Source organism: Tursiops truncatus, chromosome 9 (genome assembly GCF_011762595.2).
Source record: "Tursiops truncatus isolate mTurTru1 chromosome 9, mTurTru1.mat.Y, whole genome shotgun sequence".
In the NCBI taxonomy this organism is placed as follows: domain Eukaryota; kingdom Metazoa; phylum Chordata; class Mammalia; order Artiodactyla; family Delphinidae; genus Tursiops; species Tursiops truncatus.
Genome location: NC_047042.1, coordinates 81,505,029 through 81,528,621, shown reverse-complemented (window position 1 = coordinate 81,528,621; position 23,593 = coordinate 81,505,029). Strand labels below are relative to the sequence as shown.

At 41.9% G+C, this 23,593-nt stretch overlaps 1 protein-coding gene across 2 annotated transcripts in view; it reads right to left on the bottom strand.

Moving 5' to 3' along the window:
- SND1 (staphylococcal nuclease and tudor domain containing 1) overlaps window positions 1–23,593 on the bottom strand; it is a 417,911-nt gene that overhangs the window by 256,317 nt on the left and 138,001 nt on the right. For both annotated transcript variants that reach the window (XM_073809898.1, XM_033863201.2), the window contains exon 11: window positions 5,516–5,605. In XM_073809898.1, coding sequence (XP_073665999.1) covers window positions 5,516–5,605 — 90 coding nt within the window. The remainder of the gene's footprint in view (window positions 1–5,515; window positions 5,606–23,593) is intronic.

The window sequence follows — 23,593 nt, the reverse complement described above, 5'->3', positions numbered from 1 at the left end:
TCCCTAAAGCACAGAGGTACTCTGCATAATCTGCAGATAAAAAAACCAAAAACCCATCAAGAAGAGCTCTTAAGTGGCAGCAGGGCGAGCGCTACCTTGCTGAGAACAAGCCTCCAGAAACAGGCCATGCTACTGTCATTTCTGCTAATTACCTTCACCAGACAAGGGAGTTGATGAGTCAAGCCAAAGGGTAGAGGGCATCTACAATGACCCTTGTCTCCAGTACACACTGACACACTCCTGGCCCGTCTAAGTGGGAGAAGTCTTACTTGGAAAAGGCATGGTCAGAAAATACAAGCCATTCAAAATATCACTCGATTTGGTGAATACCTTCAAACCATTTATTCAAAAAATTTACAGCCACATTGATGGTAACAGCTGGCACTGAGAAAGCAAGGACAAGCAACCTCCCATAAACCTGTCGATTTAAATCACAATGCATTCACAACCTTAGGGCCTGTTTTGATCATTAATGTAAAGGACTTTTCCATAGCGTGAGTGTATCACGTTAATATGAAGTGGAAAATGTGGAGATGACAAAGGAAATGTTTACAAAAACCAAACTAAAATACATTAGAGGTAATTAAGAACAAGAATCCCCAGACTGCCAGCTTTGTACTTAACACAGCGTATTAAGTAACACATGGCAAAAGTATTTTGAAGCAACAGGATAGCCGTGTGATATAGCCCGTGAGAAGAGTGAAAGAATCCTCCTCAGAAAAGCTCCATGACCTTGAAGAGCTCTCACCGGCTGAGTGGAGCACGGCTTCGGCTTCGAAGGCTACACCGGGTATCTTCAGGGACCAGTCCTCAACCTGTGCTCCTCAACCTGGGCGCGGCCCTGGCCCAAGATAAAAAAGTGACCTGTCCTTCCCCTTCTCCCAGAAGCCTCACCTCTGCCGAGAGATTGAAGAGAAAGGACCATCAAGCTCCACGCTTGCTTAGCACAGGTACCTATGACCTCACATTGTCTGCGTAACTGAAGAACATGTAATCTGACACTGGTTTCTCTGAAGAACAATCTGATGAAACATCACTTCACCGGGACATCTCAAAGACTAATGAGATAATGTCTAGAGGGCTGAAGGCAATCAGAGGGCTGATCCACGGTGCTCTTACTACCTGCGGCTATCTGTAGACGAGGACGATGTGGCTGAAGAGGATCAACTTCTCACAGCAGGTAGAGTACATGTTATACACAAGAACTGGCGTATCCCAAAAAGCACCGTGACCCTGGCTATCTACCCATGATTCAGTACATACAACAGGAAAGTGGGCCTTTCCAGATGCCTTTAAATTCAAAATCATGATTAAAAGCATAGACATCTGGGGTAAGATACCTAATTCCTATGAGTTTCAGTTTCTATGCCTATGAAAATAGAAACGATACATACATCTTTCAGGGTGGAGGTGAAAATTAAGTAAAGTGAAAACAAAATTCAGTATTTTTCCATCAAGAAACAACTCAATAAATGACAGCTCTACTCTTTAGAATGAGCATTATATGAAGTACCTTAAAAAACAGAAGTCTTTAGGTCATGCTACATATTGGAATAGCATGAAAATCACACATAGGCAGCCACCACCAAAGAACAAATGAGCCCTATCTTCCACAGCTGATTTAGACATTCAGAATATTTTATCCCATAGAAACAAGGCTGTTAACAGTGGTTGGGTTGCCGGCCCGGTTCATAAAGGCACATTAACCTAGAATAGAGATAGTATCATTTACATACAATATCAACCATTCTAGACAGACCAGGTTTACCATGAGTTCAGTTTTGAACCTGCTGGAACTGTAAATCCGGTACACATGGAAATCATTTCCACCCACCCCAAAGAGCCCCACGTCCCCAAAGGTACAACCCTCAAGTAAAACAGGTTTCCAAAAAAGAACAATCTAAAACAATATGAATTAGAAATAATTCCCTAATTCATAGCCCAATAACTTCCCAAATGTCTGCATTTATCAAGAAAATTACCTAATTTTTAGTGCCTAAAGAGTCAACCTAGTTTACGGAACAAATTTTAATGGCATAAAAATCAAACAAAGTCAGCCGTTGATTTACAAATGAGCCTCATCCCCCAAATTTACTTATATCAACAGAAACAGTGACAAAACCTTTAGGGAACAGACGAATTGGGGGATAGAGTTTCTGGAGATAGATGCTCGTCCAGGCTCTCCTATCTATTGCCAGGGCTGAAGCTTCATCGCTTCTTGCAATTTCATCTCATCGACAATTTTTGACCCTTCAATTGTCCAAACAAGTTACAACTTTGAACACAATGGTTCCCATGGTGATAGAAATTTTGCAATCAAGGGACAGGAGTTACAGTGATTCATATGTCATTTATAAATGCTGTATTAAACAGATTAAAAAATATTTAGAGATTTTATGAAATAGCTGGAGAAAATTCCCAGTGAAGATTCCAGCTATTATTACCTTATTCCACTGAGAGCAAAATGACTTAGGCACACAAACTCTTGCTTTCCTTGGGCTGACCGTCTATAAACATTAAGAAAAAAAATGTACACAGAGAAAGAAACTGCTCCTGCTATCAGAAGAGGACCTTAGCTCTGGTTCTCTTAGGAGGGCATCTCACCATTTTATACTCACTAAGGATGCCATTCTGGAAAATGAAGGGACATGTCGAAGTTACCAAGGATTCCATGCGTCCACTACACTGGGACCATGAAGAAACCCAGAAGAAATTAGCAAGACAGTTCTCTCCTCCATGCATATTCCTTAGTCATATTTTAGTGAAAGCACAGATGGAAGATGGTAAACAAGGGATGGGGAGGGCATTCTACCAGGCAGTATAGCAATTCAGACAGCTTCTGAAACACTTCCAGGATACGCACATAACCCACCTCTCCCTTAAACCAGATAACACACACACACACACACAAATATACACTCCAATACAAGCAGATACACATTTTGTGGAAGCTGGAACCAGGTGACACCCAAATCTGCACAAGGGGTTGATGGCAGTCAAATTAGTTGCGCACTGATTCACATATCTTGACCTCAGACCTGAGAAAGTCACGCAATGCTAGATTCTAAACGAAAGCAGTATTATTAAACAAAACCAAACCACATAATGCAACAGGCACCTGGAAAAACATGAATGACTAGTATTATCCTGGATTCTCATCCATGAGAGAGGAAAGGCAAATAATATTCCCAGTTCACAAATGCTAAAACCAAGGCTCAGAGAGGTGCCTGGTTACTTTAAGGCATTTAGCCAGAATTAAATCTCGGGAGTGAACCAAAGTGAATTTCCATAACTGAAATGGAGGCCACTGGATCTAACAAAGCACCTCACCACTTTACCTTCAATCCCAATGCTCTACAGTCTAGAAGCCCCTCCAAACTTCTTATTATAGACTCTCTGGGATGGTCAAATAATAGTCTGGGCAGAGAAGATGATTTTTACCTCCATTATCTTGTTTAAGCTGTGACAGGCTGTACTAATCAGCTTTCGTGCACAGGCACACACAGGCACACATGCTCTCTCTCGGTGCCTCTTAATCACCATGTGCTGCACTGAACAGCTGCAGAGGTCTGAAGGGAATTGGCAGAAATGCGTGATGATGTGCTAGCCACCCCCCTGAGGCAGCCACTGCCCTGTCTGCTCCCAGACTCCAAAGCACATGGGTGTTCGCTGTCACAACTGATGGGCCCAGAAGACAGGCAAGTGGTTTCAGGTGGTGAGTCAGGAAAAGCAGTTTGCATCAGGAATGTTCCAGCCCAGCAGAGCTTAGCTGCATCCTTCTCCCTAGGCAGGGATACAGTATTCATCGTTTACACAGTGTCACCGTGGGGGACAAAACTTGGGCTCAGCACAAATAGAATCCAATCAACTCTGATGCAGAGGAAACAGTAAATGAGTTTTCTCGCACCAAGAAGGAGCCTAATTGCTTAAGAATTGCCGCCATATCTGACACTGGAGGTCAGTTCTTTTATCCTGAGACAGAGGACTTTACAAAGGCCTAGCAGGCACATAGTGTTTGAAAGCAGAGGCCTGGGCTAACTTTCTAGAACCACTCAGCAGCTGCTACCCTGAGCTGTGATCTCTGCTCCTAGGGACGAAGCACAATCAGGGAAGGGCAATATTCAAACAAACCAGGTGGAAGCCAGAATACGCACCACACAACTGGCTGTGCACGAAGCAAATATGCGCGGCCACTCCTTTCAGTGTGGTTTTGGATGGATTTCAATAGAAATGAACACGTGCAGGGGGAATTCCTTGCTTGTCTCTATGCCATTGTTTATGAGTCAGTAAATTAGTGATATGGTATCAACTTGGTGAAACAGACGTCAGACATTCAATCAGATAACAAGAGATCTAGAAATTGAAAGAGGCTGAAAGCCATCATTTGCACTACACTTCATGAATGAATACAGCATTCTGTCAATGTTTTATACAATGACAAACGAGCCTATTTTCTCAAGGAATCTGAGGAGATAAATACTTGTTTTAGGGAATCCAGTTTGGTTTCTCTACCTCAAAATCAGCAATTTCATCTTTTGCCCAGCTTCAAAATCTCTTGCAATAATTTATCATTCTAGTAACTACGGTACTTTGACAAACCTCTCACAACTCCAAGCGTTTAGAAACCTGCATGTAGGTAAAGAATGCTAATATGGCTTCAACATGTCGAGGTCAGACTTAGAACCAAATGGCCTTACCTTTCTGAACCTATAATAAAAGTTGGCCCAAAACATAACATTTCCTGGAAGAATCCCCACCGACGGAAAGTAAGGAGAACACAAATCAGTCTTTCTCTGAACAGATTTCCCTCAATTACCGCAGGAATTATTCTATTTGTTTCCTCTGTTTACCCAAGACACAAAGAAATGTCCGGGATATGCAGGTTGGGGAGGTCAGGGAAAATCAGTGGAAGATCAGAGGCTCATTATCAGCTTCCCGGAACAACAAGTTCTGCAGCAGGTCATAGAACATTCTGCTCTAAGAACACAAGGAAATGCCCTCTGAGGGCCTCTGAGCCGCTGCACTACACCAGAAAGTCTCCCAACGAACCACCAGGAAACCACACCCTCTTTCATAAAAGGCAGGCTCCTATTCCAGAAGCCCTCTTCTCCTCAGAAACAGGGGAGTCAGAAAAAAAGCAGCCACTTTCTTTCATTAGCAAATCCCAAATCCCACAGCCCCAAGTGGCTGGAGAGAAGCAGAGAGCTACTCTGCTTTAATGGAAGTGGATGGAGCTCAGGGCAATATGCAATTACTGAGACTGGAATTGAGCCTGGACCCTGGAAAGAACATGCCGTGAGAGCCCTGGAAATCACACTGTGGTCAGGGCCCCAATTTTAAACTTCTCCCAAGGGATGCCACTTCCTGAGACAGAGGCACGCCTCTCTTCATATCAAAGTAATACTACTTAACTTGGTGGAGGAGAGTCATTTGCTGGTCTCTGGGATTTCATCACAAGAGCCCAGATTAAAACAACACCTAACCACTTGCAAATTATGTTTCTGCCATCACTTACCTTTTTCCCAATAAGCTTCTTTCGCAGAAATTCCCGGGCTTCAAACATATAGGGAATGTCATAGAGGGGACGCAGTTTCTTGTTCTTATCCTTAAAGCAAAATAAAATACCGCATCAGGAATGGGAAAACAAAGCAAAAACTGACACATGAACACAGCTAAGAGTGCGAGATAATGACAACACACCTGAAATATGCTCTAGCTCCCAGTATCACAAATATTGAATAATTGCTAGATATACAGTAAACGATTAACAAAGTATTTGGTTAAATGCTTTACAGGGAACAAGACCATCTTTTTCCAAATGACAGGCCCAAAAATAAGCAATGGAATGTTTACACAACCGGAAACAACCTAAATGTTCATCAACAGGGAAAGAGCTATATAAACGGCAGTATAGAAGCAGCTTACTGAGTATTAGCGTCCTTCTAATATTTACAGATATACTATAAATCTCATTCTATTACTCTGTAAGCCTTTATTAAGCACCTACCAACTATTAGCCTCAGACAAAGCACTATGTAAATGTATGTTATACTCTTGGATGTAAAATCCTTGTAACCTAACAATAACAGAAGAAATCCTGCAGATATGAAGTAACACAAAGCAGTTCTGAATAAGTGCTAAATTATGTGATATAGACTAGGGACTAAGTGCTATTAGAATTCATGGAACTAGAAAGAAGTAATCAGGAGATGTTTCATTGACAAGGTGGGACTTAACATGAGTTTGCAGGCTAGGAAAAAACTAGAAAGAAAATTAGAGTTGGGGGGAAAAAAGACAAGCAAAAGGAGGGAGGCAGGAATAAACAGTATTTCAGCACACAAATACACAGCCAATCCCTTCATTATTTCTTGGGGCCCAGACTTCCCCCAAAAGAGGGGCTCTGAGCAGTATAACTGAGATGATGAGAGAGGGTCTGGATGAAGGCAACAGAACTGGGAATTGACAGGAACTTAAAAGCTAGGAGAATCTCTTTAAAAAATAAATTAATAGGTGACTGACAAGGGAGTGGATAGAGGGGATAAAAGCAAAGGAACCCGAGAAGTTTGCAGTCAGGGGGAGGACAGCGTATGGAGGACTAGAGCTTGTGTACAAGAAATTGGGAGATGTTGGCTAAATTGGTTGGTATGATTAATGTCTCTCCCGCTAGCTCCTAAGTTGCATGAGAACAGAGACCCTGTCCTTTTCTGTTGTCCTTTGTGATCCCAGACCCAAGTATACAGTACTCCCTCATAGTATAAACTCAAATACTTGGATGTACTACCACAAAAGAAAAATGCAGAATAATATACAAGAGCAAGTATGCTAGAAGGACAGGACTGCATGAACAGATATTGGGGGGGGGGGGGAATCAGAAAAAAAGGAGAAAATTAAGCCATAACCCCTAACCTAGATGCACACCATTGCTTCCCCATCCTGTATGATTAGCCCACCTGGCCTCAACTTTGCTTTGCCATCTTTTACACACCTGACACAAGATCTCTATATAATTCATTCTATACTTAAAGTATTCAAATTATGTTTTCTTAAATAGCCAACTACTCTCAAATAAAGAACATTTATCATTTTAATACCCCCATATTTAAAGTAATACTAATGACAATTCTGAGGTCAAGGGCATCGAAATAGAGGTTTCCTCCTAGACCCAAAGCAAGCCTTGGTGTCCAAAACACATCATTTAAACATTTCAATTCACTGATATCACCAAGACTGTGCATAATTATTTGAGTTCAAGCTTCACATTCACCATCCACCTGTCTTCTAATTTCTCTGGCTTAAAAAAAATAAATAAAGGCAGCAGCACCATTCTCATGCTCTTCAAAGAACTTAAGGCACCTTTAGAACTGAAGGTGAATCTTTATCCTTTCTCAGAGTTGATGCGTGGGAATCTCCACACTCTGAACAGGAGCAACTGGGATTTCCAAACTCTGATCAAAGTCATGGGGAACCATGATCACTGCCTAATAAGTGAAGTACGGCCCGAAACATGAAAATCTTTAAAGAAATAACAAAGTTTTCCTTAACAAGGAAAATGGGACAAATAAGAGCTGCCTGGCTAGAGGGAGTGCTGGCCAACATAAGGGCAGATGTATAGGATTATGGATATTTTATAAGCATCCAGGCAGCCAGATGAAAATAGTGGGTCACTACTGAGGAGCCCTACAATAGTTATAATGACACTAATGATAGTGTAAGAATGCCTGCTAGACAGAAGATGCTAGGTGCCAGTAATGGACAGGATTTTTAATAAAGACAAATATCAACGGTTACCAGAATCAGCCATCAGGAATAAGGAAGTCCCAATGTATTCATATTCCCCTAGCAATACAGGGCAATCTATTCACAGAGAGGAGCTGTGTGATTCACTAAGTGAACAATGTTTTTTTAAATGAATTGAACAAAATACTTGACATTTCCCTTACACAGCCTTATGATGTGCCACAGAACCTGCTATCAGAACCTTACCCTATTTATTCTGAAACACCACAGAGGTTTAAGGCAATGTCACTTGTTTGGAACTCCAAAACAAGGAATGGTAAGAAATAGTTTCAATAGGCATTCAGATGAAGATCATGGGATGAGATACAGCTAAATGTGTGAACACGGCAGTGTGAACAAGAAAGATGCTCGACAGGACTGGGCCAAGCCAAGATACTCTCAAAAGAAGGAAAGAAAATAAATAGTATACCAAACATTCCGACAGAAAAACAGGGTGACTTGAGTCTGATTATATGTCTCTCATGAAGCTCGGAAAGAACTAATAGCACGAGCAGAAAACAAGATACCACAAGTGAAAACAGAGTCATTTTGTTACTCTAACCCTGAAGATCTAGTAGCTATTGACATGTGCAAACACCTTACAAGAGAGATATTAGAAGTCCCTAAGAAACTACAAAATAAAAGCAATTCCTGCAAATTACCAGGTACATAAAAGCCTTTGAAATCTCTAAGAGGCAATTGAGGTATGGAATGTATTCTGAGAAAACAAGACTTTAGCTGAATCTTGCCTGCTAAAAAGGACTACCTAGTTTAGATCCTAATCTACATGGAAATACTTTAAAACTAAAAATAGAAAAGAATGCTTGATTTATCTGGTGGGCGGATAATACACAAACCAATATGTGCTGTAATCACTGTTCATCCTGAGAAGTGACATTGTATGTAGGCCCTGCAATGACTCACTTTAGAGATAACTTCAATCATCTTTACCTCTCCTTGGTTTGGGAAGGAGGCCCAATCTCAGCATCTAAAAGGCATGCCTGGCTTTTTATTTATTTATTTTTTTGAACAGGAGCTTATCACGCCAAAATGAGGTCTCTGTTTAATGCTCATCTGGAGGGAATGGAAGGGACTCCTAATCAAGGTCTTATTCTCAACTCCGTTTCAGGCCAAATTTAATCTAGCCCATCTAGCAGCCAAAAAACTGTAGCCAAAAAATTTACTGGACCCTAGGATCCTGCAGGATTTCTTAAAACAAGGCTGAATAAACACAAACTATGAAAACATTGATGAATGTGGCTTCACTAAAATTTTAAGCAGTTCTTTACTGAAAAAGCATCATGAACAAACTGACAGGCCAAAGCACAGACTCAGTAGCTGATAAGTGAAACAAGATAAGTGAAACAAGGCAGAACAGGATAAGAGAGAACTGGAGCACTGAGCCACAGCTGTAAACTTCTCAGTGAGGCCTACCCTGATCACATTATATTTCAGCAAAGACTCAAAGGAGGTATGGGATGTAGTCATCTAGAGACAGGCAGAGAGGACAGCCAATGCAAAAGCTTTGAGTTAGGAGATGACTGGTGGGTTCAAGGAACAGCAGAGACATCACTGTGGCTACAGCTGAGTCCCAGAGGGGAGAACAACAGACAAAGTCACACATCTGACTTAACATCTGAAGGAATTACTTTGGTCAATGTGCTGAGAACAGACACCACAGCAAGGAAGAGAGAGAACAAAGGGAGACTAATTAGGAGATTATGGCATTAATCTGGGTGGGAAATGATGTTAGATTACATCAAGGAAGAGCAGTGAAGGGGTAAGAAGTGGTCAGAATCTGGGAATATTCTGAAAGTAGATAGATGAAATGTGAGATGAGAAAACAGGGAGAAATCAAGCATGACTCCAAGGTTTTTTTTATCTGAGCAAATGGAATAATAGGTGGGGTCATCACCTGAGATGAGGAAGGCCACAGGTAGAGGCAGGTGGGTGAGATCAGGAGTTTGGTTACGGGCCTGCTAAACTCTCAAGTGGAGGTTTTGAGTAGGCAGTGTGGAGTTTGGAAGAAAGCTCTGAGCTGGTAATTTACATTTGGGAGTGGTGGGCATATAGGTGGTATTTAAACCTACGAGATTGAAAAGGACAGAGGACTGAGGCATTATAACATTGAAAGGTAAGGAATAAGAGACGGAATGTATAAAAGGAGACTGAGAAGGAGCAATCAGTGATCTCAGCAGGAGGAAACAACCAATGTTATGTCCTGGAAGCCAAGGAAAGAAAGTGAATTGAGGAGGGAAAGACCAACTGTGTCCAATGCACAAGGCAAGGTGAATGAGCTGAGGACTAAGATCCGCTTGTTGGATCAAGCTAAGTGAGGGTCGGCCGTAACTTGGCAACATTAATTTTGGTGGAGCAGTAGGGGCAAGAGCCTGACTGGAACTAGGAACAGGAAGAGGAGAAGTGGAGAAAGTGAGTACATACGATACTTCAGAAAGTTCTGCTACAAAATACCAAGAGATTATGTGGCAGCTGGCAGAGGAAGCAAGGTGAAGAGAAGGGGCTTTGGTTTTTGGTTTCAGAGGGGTGAAATAACAGGCAAAGGTCCTGTGGAAAGCAAATAAGTGCTAATGCAGACGGAAGAGGACAGAACTGTTAATGCATAGGTAAGGAGGGGGTGGCTTTCCATAGGAGCTCCAATAATTCACCTTTAGGTGTGTGGATGCAGGTACTGTTAGGTGGGTACACGTGGTAGTGAGTTGCTGGAAGTTCTCTCGTTACTTTGATTTACTCAGTAAAGGAAGGAAGAACAAATCAGTAAGAGAAACTATCTAAGAGAAAAATTGGCCAAGAGGTACGAACAGGCATTTCACAAAAGAACTGCAGCTGGACATCAAGTGTATAAAAAAAGGTATCACTTCATTAATAATCAGGGCAATGTAAGCTGAGATACTATAGGACATCCAATATATTGTCAAATTTTAAAAATGAGGATGAGGGGAAATAGGTGTGCTGTAACCACCGATGGGAATATAAAATGGTTCAAACACTGTGGCACGTTCACATGGCGCTACTCGGCATCATCTGGTTAAGGCTGAAGATATGCATCACTATACCTAGGCAATTCTACTTACAGGAGGGTATATACCCCAGAGAGGTCTCACTCATGCAAGACAAGGACCACAATGCTCATGGTAACCATGTAAAATTTACGGTCGGCTCTGTACAGTCATAGAGCAGAACAGAGAGCAGTGAGTCTGAGAGCAATGCAATAAATGAACAAATCTGAAAAACAACACTGAGCAGGAAAACAAGCTGTAGAATGATAATGATTTAAACACAGACTAAAAAAAGACACAAGCAACACTATTCCTAGAGCTATGTAAATAGCCAAAGTATAAAAATACCTAGAAACGAAAGTCAATGGTTAGTTAACTGATGCAGGATGGGCAAAGAAAGAAACAGAATGGGAAAGAAATGGGGTCAAGGATGAGTCCACAGGGACTTTCAACTTCATCTGCAAGCTTGTCTCTTTAAAAGAGGATCTGAAGCAAATGTGGTACAATAAGAAATGTTTGTTCTGTACCATTCTATAACGTTGGGGTTTTTTAAATCAAAAAAATGTTTAGGGATAGGAAACCGCCAAACCTTGTTTGGCCAACCTTTCCCTTGGCTCACAATGTCTCATACTTTTATTTCTCTCAGAGGCAAAATAACCTGCCATTCTTTTCCTCACAAGAAATGCATGAAATTCCTTTTTCCTTCCCTCAAAATGATTTTCTTTCATAGATGTATCTTTCCATGAAGCAGAAGGGAATAATTTAACTACCAACATGCTCTCAAATAACCAGGGTCAAAAACAAGTTTGATTTTTTTTTTTAAAGGAGGCTTGAAATATATTAAAAGTAGCCAAGCAGAATTATACTCTACAGAGATCTTAAAACAGACTGCTGAATTAAAATAAGAACAGACACAATCAGATTTAAATGGATAAAATTTCAAACAGTAAATGGACCAGTCCCAGTTGCCCTGCCACACAAGCTATGTTAATAAACAAAGGCTTCAATTTCCATCTGAATTATAGACTTAAAATAGGAACATTACCACATGCCCTGGGCATATTTACAATCAAGGACTGCTCAAGTCCCTTGGCAGCCAGGAGACACAATCCACGGGGATATCCACTATTTATTATCCTTAACATACACAATAGCACATTTTTATAAAAGGCAGATCTAACTAGATAGAAATCTATAGTCAGCAGCTGGGGAAAGGTTCAAAATCGTAACCACCTTGGCCAAATGGAAGATATCTTGCACCACTATACCTATAGGACTACACACAGAAGATTCATATACCCAAACACTCCCCAGGAGTTGTTTCAAAGAAAAAGACACTTTCCCTTTATTTCCCAATTAGCTCTTATTTCTTCCTCCTAAAAACCTCTCTCTTAAAGGTAAATAGGGTCTATTAAAGAGACAAGGTCTGGGAAAGTCCCAAATTCACAACAATGAAATATACTTCAGACATATCTCCAAGGAGGCAAAGGAGAACGGTAAATAAAAACAAATCAAATTGAAAAAATATTTTTTTAAACCTGAGATGTGATTATAAAAATTCACAAGTGTGGGCTTCCCTGGTGGCGCAGTGGTTGAGGGTCCACCTGCCGATGCAGGGGACACGGGTTCAGGCCCCGGTCCGGGAGCATCCCACATGCCACGGAGCGGCTGGGCCCGTGAGCCATGGCCGCTGAGCCTGCGCGTCTGGAGCCTGTGCTCCACAACGGGAGAGGCCGCAACAGTGAGAGGCCCGCGTACCGTAAAAAAGAAAAGAAAAGAAAAGAATTCACAAGTGTGAGAATGGAAGAGGGCTGGACTTTGAACCCTGTGCTTATGCAAGATACTTGGCCCCTGAAGTGCCTTGCTGCTTTTATAGAACCCTTAGTTTACTACACTTCTCTCATACTCTGCGGACCCACTGTTTCTACAACCGCCCACTCTTCATCAGACCTAGGGAAACACTCGGGTCTGCTTCTTAGAGTGTTCAATCCATTATGAAATGGATTATGATCCCCAATTACAGCAAGGAAAGTGAGGCTTACAGTTAAGTAACGTGCCTCACTTCTTGTTAACAAGCAGAGCAGGGATTCTGATCCCAGCTATCCCAGGGGCTGAAGCGGGGGGGTGGGGGGGGGGGCCGGGCGGTTGGGTGCCCGCGGCAGGTGGCAGACACTACCCCCTCCTGGCTTCCTAGTGCCAAAAGGCAGTCATCTCCTGTCAGTAGTCGTCAGGTTTAGTGTGGGAGCTTGTAAACATGCAGACTTTCGGGCCACATCAGGTATTCTGATTCTGCAGGTCTGGGGTCATGTCCCCAATTCTGTATTTTTAATAAGTAGCGAGAAGGACTGTGGGCCACACTTTGAGAAACGCTGTGGAGCGCCTTTTGAGCACTTTGGACCCACTTAAACCAACGGAAATAGAAGAAAAGGGACTCCAAAGGTTTAAAGAGTCACAAAGCAACACAGAGGAGCTTGATAAACATCAAAGTGGCTAAATAAGTAGGCAAGTAAGTAAATACCTGGGGAACTCTCTTTCTGCACATGTAGCTGGAGGTAACTTGAAATACTCCTTAAAAGTCTTTACAGCTAAGACAATTGGGAACATTCTAGTAACGGTGGGAAAACAAGATTACCAAATATTTCTCTACCTGCCCATGCCAGGGAACAGCAGGACAGGCACACCCTCCCCTCACCCCCCCACCCCCAGACACCAGTGGTCTAGACCTACACTAGCCACAGTGACAGCAGAGGAAGTGGCAAGCCCTAGAAATTACCAATCTTCTGGCAACTTGCCAGGAGGAGCCGGGTTCTGCAGTATCCAAAGAGGGAAAGAAGGAAAGCAGATTTCGGCAGCCTCACGTCCTTGAAGGGACTTGTCTGTCATCTACGGTGTATAGTGCAGGATTACATTCCAAAGGAACTCGCTCTTCCCCAAATCAAAGTACCTTTTCAAGACCATCATGCAAGTGGGAAAGTATCTGTCTCTGGAGATTGTTCTCCTACTCAATTACATCAGCCAACTAAGAGCACTTGCAGAAGTTCTTGCTATTTACTGCTCAGATGCAGTGAGGACGGGCGAGGAAGGGGACAGCAGGAGGAGGCCAAACATTAGGTCTTTTCACCCCCCCAAGACCCTGGGTCAAGACTTTAAAGAATACTTTTAAGGCTCTAAGGGCTCCAAAACCATTATCCAAGGCACCACATGGGGTGCCTGCACTTAGCTACAAATTCTTCTGCAGGCATAGGGTCTGCCCCTCACAGATCTCAAGGCAAAAGAAGGTGAAGGCTCCCAAGTAAGAAGCGATGCAACCAGCAGCAAATGGGCTCCAAGCCCAAGAAGAAAAGGGAAAGTGAGAAAGCCCTCAGGGCCCCACCTCATCTTCTTTTCCCAGCGCGGGGACAAAAACTCTCCCCGACCCAGTGCTCTGAAAATAAAGATCCGCTCCAAGGGTGAGTGAAGCCTGTGCCACCTTTCCTGGAGGAATGGTGAGGATGCGGCCGGTAAAGAGTGGGATAATGAGACAAAAAGGGCATCGAATCCTTGAAGAGAACAAAGCTCAAGTTCAGCACTCCCGAAGTTAGACAAAAAGAGCCGTCCTGGACATGAAATCAAACATTCCTCAAGCATTTGATGGCAACAAATGATCAAGAGTAAGTGGGCAGCTTGCTGTCATCCAGAGAACAGAGGCCTAGGTTCTCGACAATGATTCTGGCACCAGCAGCTCCTGCCTGCCAGCTTGCCTCAGTTTCCTTCCAAGAATCAGCAAGTTAAGAATTACCTGCCATTATATTAATACATAAATTCGCAGTGAAAACCCATGCAAAAAATGACTTGAAAATCCTGTAAAAATCAGGAAGGGACTAAATATATTAGTGCAAAATCAGGCAACTCTTAAGTTTACATTCCAGGACTATTTCAGGTAATATGAACCCCATGGGGAAAAAACAGATCTACATGTGTTACTAAGAAACAAAGCTACTTAGCTAAGTTTTACAACATCTAATATGGATGTTAACGAGAGCTAAAATATCAAGAGACAGAAGAGATAAACCGAAGTTACAGCACTAATCACTTTCTGCCTCAAGTTACTATCATTTAATTACTTCTTGTAGGTCTTACCTTTCCTACCAGCCCACAGGAGGGAGTATTTGTGAGAGGAAAAAAGAGCTTAATAATAACTGTGAAGTGCCTAGTATAGTGCCATGTTCACAGAAAATGCCAACACGCAGAGAGAATAAAACGGGGAATGCAAAAAGCCCTAGCTAAAAGATTTTTTTTTTTAACTCAAACTGCACTTCTGATTAGGGGAATAAGTGGAACTGGTCAGTATATAAAAAGAACTTTCAAAGAGATGGAGGAGGCAACATCACTGTGGATCCATATCACATTAGTAATGAATGTCTCATACAGCACCAGGTGAATGTGAACTATTTCTAATATCTCTACCTTATGGCAACTTTCACCAGACATGATTCTATACTACACAAAGGTAAGTATATTCCTGAATAATGATTAAAAAGATTCTAGACTAGATATCTCACTGTACAACCATAAAATCTAGGCTCTTTGTAAGCAGTGATGCAAAAGCAGTACTCCTGGCAGTTTCAATGTGTTATGTTAGGAAAAAAACCCAATTTTACAATATCTAAATAATTAGTGTTTTCTTTTGACCTGGCCAAAACTTTAAGGCAATCCTCTTCTCGCTACAAATTTGACGTAATGAATTCAATTACTTGTGACCTTTGAAGTAACACACTCGCAATCTATTAGCTAATAGTTATCCTTACCGAACATATATAATAATTCAAGTAAAGCTGAACTGATACTGTTAAAAAAAAAATCAAGTTTGAGAGTTCAACACTAAATAAAATGATAGTAAGCTAAAATATAAAAAGGGATAATTCCATTAATGTGGACTCCAAAGTACCAGCATCCCACCTCCCTAAAAAATTCACGAATTTGAGATGATACTAAGCCTAAATTGCCGGGGTAGTATTTTTTGTGGTTAAGATGGAAGAAAAGGATAGTGAAAGATTGTGCAGTCCTTCCTTTGTCCTCAAAAGGCTGGTCTGTGACAATACTAAGAGGTGTGAAGTTTTGCTGAATGACGCACCCTTCACATGCTGCTCAAATGAGCAAACGAAGCTGAGAAGAAATAAAAATAGTGTCTCTCTATTAAGGCCTCTTTCTACAGAGCTAATAGTTCTGAAGATTCGTGCAAACGCAAATTAATGTTAACATGGGAAGCACCTTCATTGGGAAGAACACAAAAAAATCTACAAATAAGAAACCAGAATTTAAAAGCAGAAGGGAAAATGGGAGTCTTCAAGGACGAGAGCAGGCCTGGGGGTCTGCAGGGTCATGGAAAGTCACAGGGACTGGCATATCTCAACTGGCTCTGCCCCTCTGCAACTTCTTTCCTTTTCACTGGAAGCTCATAATTAACCAGTTGGCCCCAAATCTTGTTTTCTAGTAATGGAGAAATCGTCTCCCACATTTCTCACCCTTCATCCCCAGGCTAAAAATGGAGATCCAGTGCCCTCAGAAGAGACAACTCCGTTACTTAAAGTACAGGCTGCAAGCCAGATGAAATCCATCCAGCACGGTGACGTGCCACCGGCCCTCCCACAGTTCTAGAAGAGGAGGAAGGCTCCGGAGGAAAAGAAAACAAACCTCTTGCAATAGGAAGGTAATTTTCTCTGTAACAGACAGCAGGCTCGGGTGAGCCCATTCAGAAAAGAATACCATTTTGTTAGAGAAATGCTTCTTTGTGAATGCCTTCCCTTCTCCACCGTATTAAAAAATAATAATTATTATTAAAAGTTTCTTCCTGGAACAACACAGAAGGGAAAATGATGCTGGGTGTGACACCATTATTTAGCTGGTGCCAGTGGAACCTCCAATTGAGCCAGATTTCCAGTCAAATTTGAGCAATAAATCGTGGTGCATTTCAGAAGCACAGGACTGAATTATGTAAGCGCACAGCTTAGGCCTCCCTTTAGACACTGAGATCCTGCCTTGCCAGCTACATCACTCCAAGGTCTAAATCAGGCTGCCAGGTCTACTGCCACATATTTTATCTACAAAATTTAAAGTACTCTCAGCCTGTGTTTAAATACTCAGCAAAACGGGGCCTGTACTTTCTTAGGACAGATATCATTCTAACCCTACAAAGATGACTCTTGTACTGTACAGTCTGTCATCAATCAGAAAAATATAGCATCTATCGCCAACTACCACCATGAAGAAGTATGGGCAAATGAAATTACCAGAATTGTGAACAGCACAGACATTCAGAGGCAGCACCCAGGTGGCAAGGCAACGTCATTATACATACATGGCGTGGCTTGGCTGACGGCAGAAACGGACCTTGACAAGGCTGAATCCAGACCCGGTGGAGGCTGCTCCCGGGAAAGAGACTAGCCCTCCACCCACATGAAAGAAACATACTCAGGAATGTGTTTTGTGACAGTTGTTGGCACCTAGTGAACAAGCAGACAAGTGACCAGATCTCCAGAACAGCCAGGTAAAGTTCAGAGGCAGGAGGCGTGAGCAGGGGGCATCTCGCCCTGCACCAGTGGGTGGTACCCACAGCTCTTCATCTCTGTGAGGAAGGACAGGGTACCTGAGACCAGGGCCTCGGTCTGTGACAAGGCAGTTTTAGCTCCTGCTTTACGTAATGTCACTTTAATTGTGCCTGTTGAACAATGTTTTTAGGTCAATCACGTCACCATCCCGTTTCGATAACCACACACTTTCCTCGCCTATAGCTGGCCTTCCGACCTAACCCCCTTAAAACAAAAGGCTGTCCCTCTACCTTAAATTTCTATGCTTCATGTTATTTCTAATCCCCACAGCAACCAATAAAGCTGGAACTATTAGCTCTTCTCAACTGAGAAGTTAGGTGTCCAGAGAAAAAACATGCCCAACATAACATCATGCCAGAGCAAAAGACCCCAAAAGAGCCCAGGCTAGTATTTCTCTACCACCTGCCTCCCAACCACTGAGGTAGCAGGAACTGCCATCACGCACAGGCTTTTCACTCCCATCCGGTTCCACAGGCACCTCCCACACAGACCTGAAAGGGTCAGTTCACTTCAGCACGGAATGCAGGCCTACCCAAGGCCACCAGCTCCTGAGAAGCTCAAGGAGATTAACTAAGTTGGACACACTATTTGTGCCAGTTATGAAGCTACTGTCACTCAGTTTTAAACCTAGCTTTTTTAAAATTCCACTTTGTGGTGCCGGGGTGGGAAAACTGCCAACCACATTTCTGCTTTGCCAGCTGGTTCCCTGCTAGGCTCTGCCAATAGGGGATGTTAAAGGGAGAATGGACAGGAAGAAAAAGGGACAAACTCTTTCCTATTCCAGTCAGCTTCTCCACAGCAATTCTTCTTCTTCTCAGCAATGGCAGCTTGTTCCAGTAGCGCCAATGGATTCCAGCTTGCAGTTTTCCCAACACGCCCAGAAACAGTCTCAACACACCTCCCTCAGAGTCACCAGAACCAATCAACTGGCAGCCCCTCCTGGGAGGCCTGGGGCCCAGCTCCAGGGAGTTACTCTTCCCCCCTTCATCGGCTCAACAGAGATCTGAGGCCCACTCGGCCCATCCCCCAAATGCTGAAGTTTTCATATCTCAATCTCTTATTGAAAGAGATTACCCAGAGGTTGTAGCTGTGTCGTGTGGTTAAAACCTCCATTTGACCCTGACCTCAGGGTTCTCTTTTTACCTTTTTAGTATTTCCATACCTGATTAATAATTCCTTATGTAAAGTCGTCTCTGTTAAAACAACTGCTGTGGTTTCTTGACCTGCCACTGTGGCCAAAAGCACTTCTCTATGTAACTAGACAAAATTTGTAACCATTAGAGAGGAACACTCCAACTTTCTTGATAATCAACTGTCTCCTGAGAGAATACTGCCTCTTACCTATTCCAGATACCTCTATACCTGGCCAATCCCAATATAGCAGGATTACCTACAATGTAAAATGTGCACCAAAAAAAAAAAAAAAAAAAACAAGAAAAATGGTTGGAGTGCACATGAAGAGCTTCCACAGTTAAAATAGTTGATGAAGAGTAATGCGTGAGTATTTAATGGCTGGTAGCACAAGCATCACACTAGAGTAAAGGGAAGACTTCCAAGCCAGGAGCTGTCGAATCCACAGAGTCTACAAGATTAAGAATTTAAGCAGTAAGAGAACAATGTACCCTAATTTTTTTTCCAATATTTTGCTAGACTCTCATGAGTAGTGAATCATTTTGTGATTTTAAAGACCAACCATAACAGGTGTATATTCGTGGTTTAAGTTGGGATCACAGTAAAGACAGAAAATTAAAACCTTACCTGTGTCCATACTGTGGACACAGTTACCATACTGTGTGAAGAAGCACATACACACAATGTGAGGGTTAGTGGGGATGGCCAAACTCACAAGAACACCAATGAAATGTCATTTTTCTACTATAGCCAGATGGAAAAATGAGATAAATAACACCAGATTTGCTATTACATAGTTTATCATGCAATGTTGCTAGATGAATTCTAGAAACTTCTCAAGCCAACTGTGAAAAAAAGTGGAGCTAAATGGTTACCAGAGACTGAGGGGAAGGGGAAAAGGAATTGATTAATGGGTACAGGGCTTCAGTTCTGCAAGATGAAGTAGTTTTGGAGATTTGTCTCACAATAATGGGAATATCTTAAACACTTCTGAATCATACAATTAAATGGTTAAGAATGTAAATTTTATGTTATGTGTTTTTTAACCACAAGGAAGAAAAAAGTGGAACTCATTCAAGGTAATATTCTGATTTAATTTGGGAGAAGCCATGGCATGTTAACAAATTCAAAACCAAAATAAACATGAGAATTTTCTGATATGAATCCTAACCTTTTGTTGGCTACAAAAAGGTATTAATTATGGAGATAATCAAACATGCTAGCCCACTTCTGATCCCAACCACTATATTCCAAATTGTTTCCTTCCCGAACAAGCCCCATAACCGAATCTTCTACTCCCCTTTTTACGTTATTCCAGTGCCTGGATGTGACTGCAATCTCAATGCTAAACACTTTGCTTACTAAAATGCCAAACGTGGGCTTCCCTGGTGGCGCAGTGGTGAAGAATCCGCCTGCCAATGCAGGGGACACGGGTTCGAGCCCTGGTCCGGGAAGATCCCACATGCCATGGAGCAACTAAACCCGTGTGCCATAACTACTCACCCTGCGCTCTGGAGCCCGTAAGCCACAACTACTGAGCCCAAGTGCCACAACTACTGATGCCTGCGTGTCTAGAGCCCATGCTCCACAAGAGAAGCCACCGCAGTGAGAAGCCTGCACACCACAACGAAGAGTAGCCCCTGCTCACCGCAACTAGAGAAAGCCCTGCACGCAGCAACGAAGACCCAACTCAGCCAAAAGTAAATAAATTTATTTTTAAAAAATAAATCTATTTAAAATAATAAATAAATAAAATGCCAAGCGTTCTGCAAGGCCATACTCAAATGCCACCCACCATCCTCAGGAAACCTTCTGAGCTCTCTAATCAAATATCCCGTCTTCTCTCTTGGTTCATCTGGCCCAAGTCAGTATACATGTGTCTTATATCTCATAGGTGATTTGAAACTATTTAAGCTTAAAAACAGCATCTGACTCATATTTTTAATCCCACTGTACTCATTTGATCCTCAACAGAATTCAACAGTCAGCAAATGTAATATTTTTGTTACGGATGAAGGAAAAGAGGCTCAGTGTAATTTAGACTAAAGTTCACAACAGCAGAAAATGGCAGGGGCAAAAATTGAACTCTAATTTAACCAACTCCGAAATCCATGGCCACTGGATTCTATTACAAGGCATCTAAGGACCCTATGATGCCTCTCCAGCTTAAAGCAAGAGAGAAGTCATTTTCTTCTTCCCAGTAATAAGCTCTTTGTACTACAGGCGTAGAGTTCACATGCAAAAAGAAAAGGGAAACCAGTTTCATCCTGAGCACTCCCTACAAAGCCCCCTGCCCCCAATGGAGATGTGCACAAGGTGACCTCCTCACCCGGCACCCCAGCTCTGCCTCACCCCTAGGTGACAGGGATGCTGGTGGCTCCTAACGAATGTTGCTGAATGTGAGAAAATTATCCCGGGTCACTGCTAATGAGAAGACAGAACACCTTGCCACTTAGCTACAGAATGTTCACCTAATAAATCTTACAGATTTGAACACAACCCAAGACCAGGAGGTTACTGGAAAAGACAAACAAAGTATTTGGAACCAGCAGCTTAAAAATCCACATCCCCACTGCCATACTTCCAAAAAATAAGGTATAATGCATACAGTTTGTTATCCGTACTAATCAGAAATAAAAGGCTGTAAGTAAAAACAAAACAAAAATCACCTAATATTTCCTTCTGAACAGTTTAACGGTAATATATGGTCACTTATTCTACCCAGGACATTCCTCTTTTTTCCTTGATTTAGCTTTATTGATCTAATTTTAATCAAGGACACGTGTACAGCAAAGGATAAAGGGTCAACAACCCAAATGCAGTGGGGAAACAAGAGAAAAACATTCTAGTTCAACAAATGGATCCGCTTATTAATGGGCCTAGAAGTCCTATCACGGCCATGTGACACAGAGAATTAGGCACTGTGGAAGACCAACCTGCATGCTCTTTTTTAATTGCGGTACACTATATTTCCTTAAAGACAAATACACTTTTTGCAGGATGGGATGCTGCCCAACACACCCGAACCGTAGATGTTTAGGTTATAATTAAATATGGAAACAATACCATTATGTAGGATATTCACTACTGTGTTGAGAACTGGAAAATCCCCTTATTTTATCTGCGAAAAATTTCAGTTAGTTGTCTTACACTAATTATGAACTAAGATTTAATCAGACAGGAATAGGCTCAAGTTAATGCACGTATAATTTATGAATTTTTTAAAAAGATTTACCAATCGATTTGAGTGTAACTAAGGGTTATGTTTAAGCGTCTTAAGTGAATTAATATACTGACAGTTGATGGCACTATAAATCTACCATTAGCAGCAGGTCACCGCAGGTCATTTCTTGTCAGCAGTGTACTGGCCTAGCACACAGAACCCAGTAGAGCACCGGAGAGAGAAACAGAGGGATGGACTGCTGGGGAGGGGAGAGGTGGCTTCAGCTAGAAAGAAGTCTTTCTGCATTAAAGTACGAAAACAGCATCACATGCCAGTCGCTGGAAAAATCGTCCCTGCTCTCCAGAGAGAAAAAAACCTCAAAAGGAGAAGCTTGATATACAAACCACAAAATTACAGGACTGGTAAAGAAATACAAGGTGCTGTTAAGAATGGAGAAATTGAAGCGCCTCAACTCTTCAGAAGGTCAGCTATGCTTCATGAGGAGATGAGATGTGAGCTGAGTCTTGAAGGATGACCAACTGCTACAGAGATGTGCCAAAGTGTGGCCCATTTGGGCAAGTAAGAAGTGGCGGTGGAAACACAAAGGGAAAACGAAAAAGGAAAAGAGGTAGGAGAATCAGGCAACCAAGGAACCAAGGGAGAATGGAGTTTAAGAAGAGAAGACAGAGTCAGCACATTCAAAGCGGTCACAATAAGGACAGAAACGTGCCCACTCAAGATGGCAATAACTTCAGCAAGAGCAATTTCAGTCAGTTTTAGCAGGCTGAATAGTTGATAAAATGGGGGTGGTTAGGGTACACTAATCTTTCAGGAAAGAGTGGTCACCAAAAGAAGGAAGCCAAGGGAGAACACCAGATTTAGTCCCAGTAAATAAGTGAAAATCATCTTTATTGGATGATTTAATAAATTAAAGGTGAGGGGAAGGACAGAGGGTTGACATAATTTTCATCATATAAAGATCTGATTATGAATGATTCATAAATATTCTACTTCCTATCCTTCTAATTACAAACTGTATGATCTGAGAACTACGTATTTATCTCCAACAGGAAATTAAACTTATTCATCTCTGTAGCCCCCAGCTCCTAGGACTGGGTCTGACATATGGTACACATTCAATTAATGTTTGTTGAATGAAATTACTTTATCTCTCTGGGCTTCATTTTCCTCCTGTTAGAAAAGGGGGGGAAAGTGGCTGGGGATAAATGCTAAATGTTCCTTCTATCTCTAAATGCCCATCAGTCTGTAAATGTTACATAAAATGGATCAGTTCCCTATGATTCCTTGAAATTTTGCCATGTTTTAACATTCACATTCAAGTAAGGCATGAGAACATCAAAGCTGCATCCATCCACCTAAAAATGAAAATCTATGGTATTCTTAAGATCCTCCTTTGAGGTGGAAATATCTTCACCAAATCAGGTCACAGAAAGGAAAGAGAAGATGATCTCTTTAGAAAATGTTTTGATGAGTCTCTTTCGTCCTCCCCTCCCTCAAGGTCACTGTCAGTCTCCAAAGATATGGGTAAAAGAAATGTAAAAGAAACCTTTTAAAGTTCATTTTTAAAAATTCAAAAGTAATAAATCTGCAATTGTGTAAATGTCTTATTTCTTCTAGGCCTAAGCTGTTTAAGTTTTAATCCAAATTGGGAGCTAGGAAGCAGGAAAGAACAGAGAGAAGGAAAATAAATGAAGCCCCAAATTTCAGAGTAGAGATGCCCCTGGGATCTGCAGACAGATAATAGAAATACTTGTGAGACATGAAAACATCAACACTAATCAACAGCACTCAAATGAATAACCAATTTCCCATTATTATCAAGAAAGCCATACAGCCTTAAAAATCAGAAGGCAATTATGTCTGCTATTACTGTGAAATGCCAGATAGAACCAGACTCT